This window comes from Mercenaria mercenaria, chromosome 1 (genome assembly GCF_021730395.1).
Source record: "Mercenaria mercenaria strain notata chromosome 1, MADL_Memer_1, whole genome shotgun sequence".
NCBI lineage: Eukaryota > Metazoa > Mollusca > Bivalvia > Venerida > Veneridae > Mercenaria > Mercenaria mercenaria.
The window spans coordinates 10,885,856-10,898,631 of record NC_069361.1 but is presented as its reverse complement, the minus strand read 5'-3'; the positions used below and the strand labels follow the sequence as shown (position 1 = coordinate 10,898,631).

The 12,776-nt window shown below is 36.0% G+C and overlaps 1 protein-coding gene across 1 annotated transcript in view; it reads right to left on the bottom strand.

The window, feature by feature from the left end:
* Nucleotides 1-272: 272 nt before the first annotated feature.
* Nucleotides 273-12,776, bottom strand: part of LOC123544996 (protein jagged-1b-like) — a 70,167-nt gene continuing 57,663 nt past the window's right edge. The window contains exons 21-23 of the mRNA XM_045331202.2: nucleotides 7,666-7,797; nucleotides 6,075-6,234; nucleotides 273-4,345 (exon numbers count right to left, since the gene is read on the bottom strand). Of these exons, the coding sequence (XP_045187137.2) occupies nucleotides 3,846-4,345; nucleotides 6,075-6,234; nucleotides 7,666-7,797 (792 nt within the window). The 3' untranslated portion in view covers nucleotides 273-3,845. The remainder of the gene's footprint in view (nucleotides 4,346-6,074; nucleotides 6,235-7,665; nucleotides 7,798-12,776) is intronic.

The window sequence follows — 12,776 nt, the reverse complement described above, 5'->3', positions numbered from 1 at the left end:
CAAATGCCCATGTAAAACTAGTCAATATACTGAAATATAGAAGTTCTCGGTTTTTCAAAAGCTTTCATTGGTTTTCAATTAGTTTAGTACTAATAAATTGTTTCAACAACCAGATTAAAATCTATTTCTTTATATCGAATAAGAGTAGGAAAATTCCACCAGTAATATCTACTTTTTACAATCAAACATTGAATGGCTCACTACAAGTTTTTAGCGGGAAAAGGATTGAAATATATTTTGAACAAACAATAGTAAAACAAAAACTGTTGTGGCCAATAAATCGTTTTTAATTGCTGAATAAGAATTTAAAAATAAAATGATGCACAAGAACAATGTTACTTTTCAAACAGTGATAACACATGTTATATATATAAACAATGTACACATAACACAAATAAGATAATGAGATAAATAAAATGCAACGTAGTGAGTATATTCATATTGTAAAAAAGCACGTGTAGCTAACTGGGAATAGGTAATGAAACACATTCATGGTAACACACAATCTTCATTTTTTTCTCTCCAGCAATATGTCTCACCTAAGGAATTTCTAAGCTGTTTTGATTTCAACCATGTTAGCACCAATTTACATATATGGAGTGTTTATATGGAGTGTACCAATTCGAAAGAAAAAAATCTAGGAGCTTCACACATAACCAGGTCATTTGAAAACAGCTGCTGATTTTATACTTTCAAATGACCTTTGACCTTTAAACAACAAAGAACACAAATAAAAGTCCATGTATGTTCTTACTGTTCTTTTCTCTTTGACATGCCAACACTACAGAACATCTTTCATACAAAAACCTGAAATACGGGCGTGATAAGATTTGTTTACACTTCTATAACTGAAATATATCATTGCATATGCTACCAAAATGTCCAGTATACTGCAGCAATGAAATAAAAACTGCAACTGGCTTACATAAAAGGTGAAAAGCGGAATAAGCATAGGGTTATTAATTCATATCCCAGATGTGCTGCTGCCTGATTATGTATTTACTAATGTAATATCTGTAAACGAAAACGCACAAACGAACTGAGATTCTGTAATTTTGGTAAAAATGAGGTACTTCAAATGGCTTCAGTGCTATACGTCTCAATATATAGTGCCATTTCCCAGTCTTAATGCAAGATGTAAAATTTATTGATGCTTAATTACAAAGAGGAATACCTGTGGATGATTTTAAGCAACTTTATATACTTCCGCGTTTGTACCGAAACTTCTGAGAACAAATGCAAGCAGGTATTTCCTGTTGTCTACCTACGCAATATTAGCGTCATGTCACGTCTCTCCGTTACATGTCAATGGTTTCCGTGCATTATAACCAACTCCATACTTTTGTGTGTTTTTTTGTCTTTACTGCCCAAAGATAAATTTTAAAATTAAAACAAGTGTAGCCTCCGAAGATTTGAAAGGCTGAAAATGCTGATAAAAAGATGTTACACATTGTAATTTTGATATAAAAATAATAGGCTTGTCATTTTAACTTTTTGTGTTGAACCAATTCCAGCATAAACTTTTTGTGTGGAATAAGTAATATGTAAGGAAATGAAAAGTAAAAACAAAGTGCTAAAAAATATCGGGGCACATTTTTGAGATACTGCATCTGGAATTCTGAACTAACGTCTAATACGTAATGTGGCCATTACTGCTGACCGTATGCTGTGTTGTTCTTCTACTGGTAAACTACAGCATAAACCGAGGGCTTTGAGCGAAACTAGTCTATCTGCTTCTATTTCTATATACTGATAGACCAGTTTCCCTCTAAGGCCTCGAAATGTTGTCTTTGGATATCAGTAAAAAAAGATATTTCAAGATCTCTAGCACTTATTTGTAGCCTACCATCTTTGTCGTAAAACATTGGGGTGTCAACATTCAGAACATAGGTGTCAAAATTCAGAACAGAATTTCTAACTAAAAGTATTTATACCTATTTCTAAAACAGACTCATCGGCAATAAAGTTATAATGTTTAAACACCTAACATGTGTATCTCAAAGTCAGAAACAAGAAAAAAAAAACATTCATAGGGGATTCGTGAAACAAAATGTATTAACAATGTAAATGCAGATGGGTTGCAGATGGGTTATCAACATTTGCACGAAATTCATAACCAGTTACGGCAATTACTTATAAATGCTTCTTGAACAGTTTTATTATGCAATGTATGCATGTAAATAAAGAAATGATACTTATATTTTGATTAATTGATTTTATAGTAGGTAAATCTGCAATACGTTGTGAAATTGAAATCTAAATGAAGCCGCCCTTAAATATCACATAATTTCCAGAGTTTGGCTTCGATTTCTTTTGAGGACTTTTTTCTTGTATTGTATACTTAACTAAAGGTTATAAACCAGCAATAAAACTTCATATTGGAATTAGTTTGAGGTTCGGACATTTTGTCTAGTAAAACAATCGGCCTATAATAACAGCGGAGAGTTCAGGTATAATTTAAACAGTACATTTACAGAGTATAAAAGTAACATTAATCGTTTCGGTATATTTATTAGGTACTGTCGACTCTTAAAATTCTGCAAGTGAGAAATGTTCTAATTAAGGTTAATATTTGTAAGTATAAAACAATTATAGGCTGGACAAAAGACTGTGACCTTAAATATCTAATCTCTAAAAGAGTTAAGAGATTTGTGTCTTGTAATCATTGTAACGTGACACATTGTCTTGTTACAGTGGTAATTGTACAAAAACTATTTTGAAATCCAATTATACATGCTTAAAGCCGAACACGAGTTTCTCACACACAAACACAGGGACGTACTCCCCTCCCCCACCCCGCCTAACACACACACGGACAGGAGAAACAATATATTCTACCTTCATTTTTTATGGCTTGGATATAAAAATATGCTAAAAAAAATACATATTTAGCTGGCAGAAAGTGTCGACAGTATGGCTATTGGACAACCAGGAAAGAACGTAATCATAAATTAAAGTACAATCCGCAATATATACGCTATGTAGAATACATAAACCGATACATGCGAGGACCTTCTATTCATATAAACATTTTGAGCAGATTCTGCGTTAACTTTCGCATGCCAATAAACATTTTCTCAAACACGTTGCTACATTTACTGCAAAGAGTTAACGTTTTTCATCCATACAAAACTTCTAAAGCTGGAGTATGTAAGTATAAATAAACAAAGAAATGTCAAAATCACAAGGCATACAAATATTTGATTATTTACACTGCTTTCATTTTCCATGTTTGCTACTGGATATCTTTGTCATTAACCTCATTTCACAACTTACCGAATCAGCTGCCTGTGTTTCATTACAAACACTAACTAAATCTAAAAGTCAATAAGATACCATGTGTAAAGAAATACTCAATATCAGTACCTAGACATGTCTTTGTTAGTAGAAATTTCAGTAGAAGACTGATTTCCTCTAGTTTCTTTTTGTCACTTCTGACTCCAATAACGCATTTGCAAACCCAACTAAAAGCACACTGATCTCCTCTTTCCCTCAATATGTTACAGCCAGTGTTGTAAATATGTACTGTAGTTCAATTCAACTCGTTTGTTACCTAGGACATACAATGAAAAGTATCAAAAGAGTAAATGGCAATCTATAAATAGCTTCCAATGTTCCATACATGTATGTGTTCTGAAGCCGAAATCCTTTCGTCTTCATTTCGTAGAATACTCAATCACGGTAATTTCCAAACTATTCTTACAGTTGTCTAAATATACTTCTGCTAAAGTAATGTATTTTGCCATAATTACAGGATAGTTCAATCAGTATTCCACTTCATACAAGACTTCCTTTCTACATCTTGTAATTATCTTCATTTTAAACCTCGCTAGTGAGACAGAAAGTTACACAATTACTTCATTTTCATCGAGTTCAATTCCTTGCACGAGGTTCCCAAAAGCGCTTGTGTTTGGTCTAAATCTAGACTTCTGCAGTTCAATGTTAATATCCTTCACTCTAGCCTTTGACTGAATGCACTCTGACCACTCGTTCGCTCCTGAAGGAACGAAATCATCATGTCTAAGCAGCCTTGTGTTGCCTTTATCTTGGCCCTCTATATCGGGTTCCAATGGTCGGTAATTATCAAATTCCCGGTATTGTTTCGGCCGAATATTGCGATTTCCAACCATTTTGTCCTTTTCGTACAATGGATTTTTATATCGTCTTAAATTTTTGAAGTTTTCCAAGTTTTCATTATTTGTTCTTTCTTCAATGAGTTCTGGAGCCTTGGTCCATCGTCGGATATCCTGACTCTGTCGACGATGCCAAACAACCAGCAAAACTACCGCCACGCAACCAAGCAGTCCAATGATTGAGCACAGCAGTGGTATTAGAAATTCTTTGTCTATAAACGATAAAAAAGAGCATAACAAAAATTATAGATCTACTGAGTAGCATTAACTAGAAAAATACTCTGCATGCCCACGGGCAGAATGTCGAGCCCGCCAGCTGTCTAAAAATGTATCACGTATTATACTATTTGGCGGTGTCAGAACTGATTTACACTAGCACCTGTATTTGCACATGGATTTTTTTTTACCAAATATAAAAAAAATCTATATAATATAAGTCAGATAAAACTCCTTACCAGGTAGAGATAGGTCAAAATACACTGAAAAATTGGATGTAACATGCATGCTGTACCACAGAAAACTGGTCTCAATTTTTCCCCACGGCCAGTGATAAAAAAAGTTACAATAAAAGCTATTTATAGTAAAACAAAGGGAAGTAATTTTAAAAAAAAAGGTTGTTGAACATATGTGCCAAGTAACATCAAAATCCTCTTATGCATGAAGAAGACATGCTCCAGACAATGTCATTCTTGTATCTGACATTTGGCCTCTTAGTGTGAACTTTACCTCTGACCTAGGGACCTGGTTCTTGCGCATGACACTCCGTCACATAAAGGTGAATATTCATGCCAAGTTACATCAAAATCCCACCATGCATGAAGACAAGCTTCAATTTGACCTTTGACCTCCAACTGTGACCTTGACCTTTGAGATAGGATCATGGGGTTTGCGCATGACACTCCTTCTCATTGACGTTAACATTCATACCAAATATAAACAAATTTGGTCCATGCATGTCAAAGTTATGGTCCGGACAAACTTTATTTGCCTTTGGCCTCTAACTTTGACCTTGACCTTTGAGATAGAAACATGAGGTTTGCGCACGACATGCCTTCTCATTGAGGTAAATATTCATGCCAAATATAAACAAGATTGGTCAATGCATGCCAAATATAAACAAGATTGGTCAATGCATGTCAAAGTTAAGGTCCGGGCAAAATCGGACGGACGGTCGGACGCACGCACGCGCATACTGCGACCCGCCAAAGGTGACGACTATATCGAGCTCACCGCAAGCGGGCTCGACAAAAATATTTTCAGAAATAAGAAACTTTCAAACGAAGTGCATTGGTTAGCTCTATGTTTTCAGAGATGCTACATTCATCTTTTTAATTTTGTACTTAATTGTAAATATATAAAATAACTTAAGATAATACAAATTATATACATAATAGGAGCGGGAAAATGTGCAGCCCGAACCTGCGACCTTCTGCTTGCAAGTCAGATGCTCTACCAACTGAGCTAATCGAACAATCGATATCATAGACTAATTATATACATTATATACACACTGCTACACTCCTCTCTCCTTTTTTTCAAAGACAAACTGAGATTCTTTTGACTAACCCAGCCATTGCTTCACCCTAGCTCAAGGATTCCAACAATGTAACAGGAGCGGAAAAATGTGCAGCCCGATACAGGACTCGAACCTGCGACCTTCTGCTTGCAAGTCAGATGCTCTACCAACTGAGCTAATCGGACAATCGATATCATAGACTAATTATCTTGTAATAAAACACTTACTGAATGGCTTGTTTCAGACCTCTGGCAACAGTTTTCACTATTGACAGGAAGTCATTCTATTTGAAAGTGTATATTATATAGAATGAATTTTTCGCTTTATATCATTTCAACGTCGAGAGCTTTGTGGAGTGTTTTATAAATTATACAGAATCAAAATCAGTGGAAGAGAAAGGATAAAATTACAATGGTTTGACATACCAGTATCATCATCTGTAGGAAATGGGGTCTCTACTATAACTTCCGTCACTGCTGCCAAAGCTGGATTTACACCCTGTCTACTACTGATGACAGCAGTTATTTTGTAGACAAATGATCGTAATTGGTCATCAAAGTGAGTTTTACCATCTTCCTCTATTGACTGTAATAAGGAGCACAAACACTAAAGTAACTTCTAGAATTTTACACCAGGTTCGAAGAACTGCTCAGGAGGACTTGCCCGAAAAGCTAGCTTTACGATAACATAAGTATATTTCTAAGGATATATGGAATTAAGAACTTCCAGCGCGCATCTATTGGCGAGGAAACCTTTTTTCTACGCAGTGAAGACAGAGAGCATCATTCGATAGCTCAAAAAAATATATAGCTCTTCAAGAGTACTACAACAGAGAATTCCAGTTAGCTGAATAAAAGAAACATACTTTTTTGCAAAAATGCAGGAAATATACTGGAGTAGGAACGACCTCAATGTTGGGAATGAGGGTTGCAAGTGGGGGCCGGCCGGCCGGCTAAACATACCCCCATGTTTTCCCTGAAAATTTTTGACAACAAAAAGAAAACGTTCTTCTCTTATTCACAAAAGATATAATTACATCAAAATGTTATCAGTACATCTAAGTGCTGTCTCAAATTGACTTTTTTTCTGTATCTACTGTTTGTTCTGACAAAAAAAAACAGTAGTTTGGGTCAAAAGACACTAAATTTTAAGTTAATGTTTCCATTATACATTTGGTTTAAAAATGTTTTCTCGAGAATTTGATATAAAAATGTTGTCACGTGAAATAATTTCAAAAAATGACTCCAAATCCGCTTGAAATTTGCTGCTCTCTAGTGTTATGAGCAAATATCTCAAAAATAAGCACACGAATATTGGTAGAAAATATGTTGATTTTTAATTGTGGAGAGTTTCATAAAAATCTACGTCATACTTTAAAATGTGATTTTTTCCAGAGACTACCTTTATGAAAACTTGCGCTGGGTTTCTGTTTTTTTTAAATTAGTCTAGCAAACAATCAAGCATATTTTTTATTTGCCGGATGTTCACAGTATATTATGAAGTTCCAGAGTATAATCAAGTCTACCTTGTAGAAAAAAATATCCGAACGTGAAGCACTATTTGGCGTCGTATTTTACTATAGTGAGTCAATCGACATTTATAGGTTATTAACTTTGTATGTGGATATATGCTCGAGTTCTGCAGCGGTAATATTGCGCGACTTTAGGAGCGCAATATTATCCGCGAAAGAACAAATGCATATATCCGCATACGAAGTTGATAACCTTTTTATTACATAGCTACTATCAAATAATTAATTTATATCTAAATTATCGTTCTGTAGCGAAAGACAGGAAAATACAAAAAGAATGTCTCCGAAAATGTAATATTGCACGATCGCGGTCCATTGAAACTCAATGAAAATAATTTTAGGTATGTAATAATTCAAGATATTAATGAAAATGAGAGGACAGTTATTGTTTGTCAGAGGAAATATTGTCTGTGGTTTTCTGTCCTACTTTTGTTGTTGTTTTTTTCTGCACATAAAAATAATACGGAAATTTATTGGAATCTTACCGCAAGAATTTGTATAGAACTGTGCTGCACTGAATCCATTGTACACGCTAAATTGATGGTTGATGAATTAATCCTCCGTTTCGACGAGGCAATCCTTTCAATTGATAAACAAATGCTTTCCACCGATGTTCCCTGTATTATGGAAACGAATTAGATTGAAAAAAAATCAATAATGGCAAAAGACCGTTTTTTCATAACTTTTCGTCAATAGGAAAACACTGTCAGTTCACCTAGTAACACACCTAGATTTGAAATACGGAGGGTAACAACAATGTACGTTTATGGACACGGACATTGTAAGAGTACAAGCGCCGAAAGGATGTGCGGGACTACCAAACAAGAGATGCATCAAGAAAATCAAAAATTCAAAAGAAAATCTGTAACTGTAACGATTCCGTGAATTCTTTAGTAATATATAAACAAGAGCGCCGCCAAGCGGGGCAATATATGCCCGAAGGGTTACATCAGAGGATGGGAGAAAAATTTAAAGAACTTGACTGTTGAAGCCCAAAGGACAGGAACAACAAAAAAGAAGAAATTACAAAAAAAAACATTTTCTAAGTCCACAAAAACATTCTTACCAGGTAAAGTTATGTCAAAATACATCTAAAAATTGGATGTACCATCCATGTTGTACCACAGTAAAGTGGTCTCAGTTTTTCCCTACGGCCAATAATAAAAAAAGTTTCAAAATAAGCTATTTATGGTAACAAAAAAGGGAAGTAATTCAAGAACAAGAGGACCATGATGGTCCGGAATCGCTCACCTGTCCCCACATGACCCAGTTTTGAACTGGCGTCGTTTTTCCTATTATGTGACATAGTGACCTAGTTTTTGAGCTCATGTGACCCAGTTTTGAACATGACCTAGATATTATCAAGATAAAAATTCTGACCAATTTTCATGAAGATCCATTGAAAAATAGAGAGGTCAAAAGGTTTTTCTATTTTTTGACCTAATGACCTAGTTTTTGAAGGCACGTAACCTAGTTTTGAATCTGACCTAGATATCACCAAGATGAACATTCTCACCAGTTTTCATGAAGATCTCATGAAAAATATGGCCTCTAGAGAGGTCACAAGGTTTTTATATTTTTAGACCTACTGACCTAGTTTTTAACTGCACGTGACCCAGTTTCGTACTTGACCTAAATATTATCAAGATGAACATTCTGACCAATTTTCATAAAGATCCATTGAAAAATATGGCCTCTAGAGAGGTCACAAGGTTTTTCTATTTTTAGACCTACTGACCTAGTTTTTGACCGCAGTTGACCCCGTTTTGAACTTGACCTAGATATTAAGATGATCATTTAAACCAATTTTGATACAGATCCCATGAAAAATATGGTCTCTAGAGAGGTCACAAGGTTTTTATATTTTTTGAACTAATGACCTAGCTTTTGGAGGCACGTAACCCAGTTTTACACTTGACCTAGATATCATCAAGGTGAATATCCTCACAAATTTTCATGAAGATCTCATGAAAAATATGGCCTCTAGAGAGGTCACAAGGTTTTTATATTTTTAGACCTACTGACCTAGTTTTTGACCGCACCTGACCCAGTTTCGAAACTGACCTAGATATTATCAAGATGAACATTCAGACCAATATTCATACAGATCCCATGAAAAATTTGGCCTCTAAAGAGGTCACAGGGTTTTTCTATTATTTGACCTACTGACCTAGTTTTTGACCGCATGTGACTCAGTTTCGAACTTGATTTAGATATCATCAAGATGAACATTTAAACCAATTTTCATGAAGATCCATTTAAAAGTATGGCCTCTAGAGAGGTCACAAGGTTTTTCTATTTTTAGACCTACTGACCTAGTTTTGGACCGCACGTGACCCAGTTTCGAACTTGACCTAGATATCATCAAGATGAACCTTCTGACCATCTTTCATTAAGATCCCATAAAAATGTGACCTCTAAAGTGGTCACAAGCAAAAGTTTACGGACGGACGCACGGACGGACGACGGACGCTGCGCGATCACACAAGCTCACCTTGTCACTTTGTGGCATGTGAACTAAAAATTATTGTAAGAGAACAAAAAGGGATCTGCCAAATAAAAACAAGAGCACTGCAATGCAGAGCAATATACACAAAGCAAAGTCATATATGACCTTTGACCCCTAAGTGTTACCTTGACCTTGAAGCGAGTCATCCAAAACATGCGCTCTGCACGTCACCTCAGTGTGGTGAACATTTGTGCCAAGTTTCTTTGAAATCATTCAAGCAGTTCAAGAGTTACAGAGCGGACACGAAACACACTCATATGACCTTTCACTCCTAAGTATGACCATAACATTGAAGCTAGTCATCCGAAACAAGCGCTCTGCACGTCGTCTCAGTGTGGTGAACATTTATGCCAAGTTTCTTTGAAATCCTTCAAGCAGTTCAAGAGTTACAGAGCGGACAGGAAACACACTCATATGACCTTTGACCCCTAAGTGTGACCTTGGCCTTGAAATGACACATCCAAAACATGCGCTCTGCACGTCGTCTTGGTGTAGTGAACATTTGTGTCAAGTTTCTTTGAAATCCTTCAAGGGTTCAAGAGTTACAGAGCGGTCACGAAATTGCTAACGGACGGACGGACAGACGGACACCGGGACCATAACATAATACGTCCCTTCGGGCGTACAAAAAATAATAGGATGCTGGTGAAGTAACACATATGCGCACAGAAAGATATTCCTACTAAAGAAACACTAATTAAGCACGTCATGGTCGATTCAATTTCAGTAGAGTGCAAACATACACTACGTTTTCAAATGGGGAAAACGGAAATTCAACTGTAAACTAGATTTTGCTCTCTTGACACTGAATCGTCATCACGGTGCCTATACCACGTGACTTTTATGGCTATGTGTGGGTATAAAAAACATAAACAGCCGTCGATTCAAGGAACATTTTTCATGATAATTTTCTTCATCCTGCACAAATTTTATTCAAATAAAGACGAGGGCCCGGCCATTAGAAAGATACAATCACGGCCCATCAGTTTGAGAAGAATAAATTCGTATTTTTGTCGAAAAGTGCAACCGCACATTTTTCAGTCAGATTGCCGACGTGCTAAGTGTGGGTGCATTCTGTTAAAATCGTTTATAAAACTCTTAAAAATGCGTTCAGCGACAGTGCAAATGGAACCGAGAATGTAATTTTACCTTGTTTGACAGTTGCAAAATGATCGTTAAGAAATATAGCGTATTCCTCTCGTTTTTTAAATAAATAAAAACATGCTAGGTGTGGGTGCGGCTAAATTTATGCTATGTGTGGGAGTAAACTCATGAAAATGATACCGTTGCATGAGATACTTGCACGAAGTGAGTTTTAACTTACTCGTGTTATATTCATAGAAGAAATGAGTATCCATCTAGCATAACTGATCTTTTTTATTTTTATTTAGAAAGTCGCTGTGTTATAGAGAATAGCGCGTCAGATTCATTGTTATTATTGATTACGAGCGCGTGTTATCAAACATCTTTGTAGGGATAACGCATGTTTTTTCGTGTTATAACATCTGCAGAAATCCGAGGGATGCGACTGGTTGGTACCCGAGCCCGTAAGAGCGAAGGTACCAACGATTCCCACGGGATTCTGAAGATGTTATAACACGAAAGGAATATGCGCTAACGTTATTCTAGCATAAAACCCGTTAAAATGAATATATTGTTCCTCAACGTCATTGAATTTCCATGAAATGCGCGGTAAAGTCTACGTTGTTTTGTCACGTTGACATCATTTCATTTTGAATTATCCGTTTCGAGGCTTTAATCAGGTAATGCGTTTACGCTCTGCCATGGAACGTGCATATATAAAAAGGTGTTATAACAGCACGTGAGCGCGAGAATCTCTCTGTTAACACACGTTTTCTCTCCTGTTAAAACACCCCCGAAAAGTGACAATAACAGCAGTTTTATGCTAGAATAAACGTTAAAACTCTGATATATGTTTGAAGTAAAATTTATGAAAAAGTTATTTCCAATCTCCTTCAGTTGTGTTGAAGTGGGTTTTTTTTTATCTTGATGCATAAACAACGTTTTTCATAAACACGCAATTGAATCAGTGTTCCTAAGGTAGTTTTAAAGGGCAGTATTTGTGACAATATACTAGTAGTGTAGAGCATAGATCGTAGCCTTGGATGCTGCTCCATTGTAAATTCCACTGCTCACCTAGTTCGTGGTTAGTTTCAGCTAAAATTGTATTTATTGTAGCTTTGCGCTATACGTTTGAAACAACACAAATTACTACTACTACAGGGTTGTAGTTCAAACCACTTTTCAAGCATAAAGAAAGGGCTTCAATCCCTCGGACGAAAGTAAAGTACCTGCGGTAGTACATGTAAAAAGCTGCTATTAAATTCATACCACACACATAACACATGGAGTCATTTCATCAGAGTCGCTAACCTATTTAAGAAATAATATATCTCATCCAGTGATTTGTCGCTGAATAAATCATTGTTTGCAATTCAGATGCAAAGGAATTATATCACGAGGGCGCAGTCTTGTTAGAATGAATGTAGCGCGTCTATCGCTAAAAGTACAGCCAAATAATTTTAAAGAAACACTTTATCAATTACATTTCTTGATAATTAAAATTTCAGTTTGTGATTTTAGAAGAGTTCGTCCAAGGTCTGTTGTGAGATAATATCTGTCATAGCTTTTGTTTTTTGTGTTGGTTTTGTAAGCGCCTACATTCATTCTAACAAGACCATTGCAGAAAATAAGGCTCCAAAGAAATTATCAAACAAATTAAAAATAAAATTGTTTGTAATGAAGTGGGTGAACTGTCCAAGGAACTTCTCTTAAAATTATCTAACAGACATAATTTTACCAATATTTTGATTGTCTTCTACTTTGTTAGTGATATAGGACGCTCCATTATACTTATCTACTGTGACCTGCCTCCTTGGGCGAGTGGTTAAGGTCGCTGACTTCAAACCACTGTAACCTCTCATTGATAGAGGACCGTAGGTTCGAGCCCCAGCTACCGACTATGTCTCCATATGTGAGAAAGTATGCAGTTGCTTACGGAGGATGGGAGTCTAGTATACTGGTACTTCCCAGGAACGATGGTTAGGTGAACTGCCCGCCTCATAT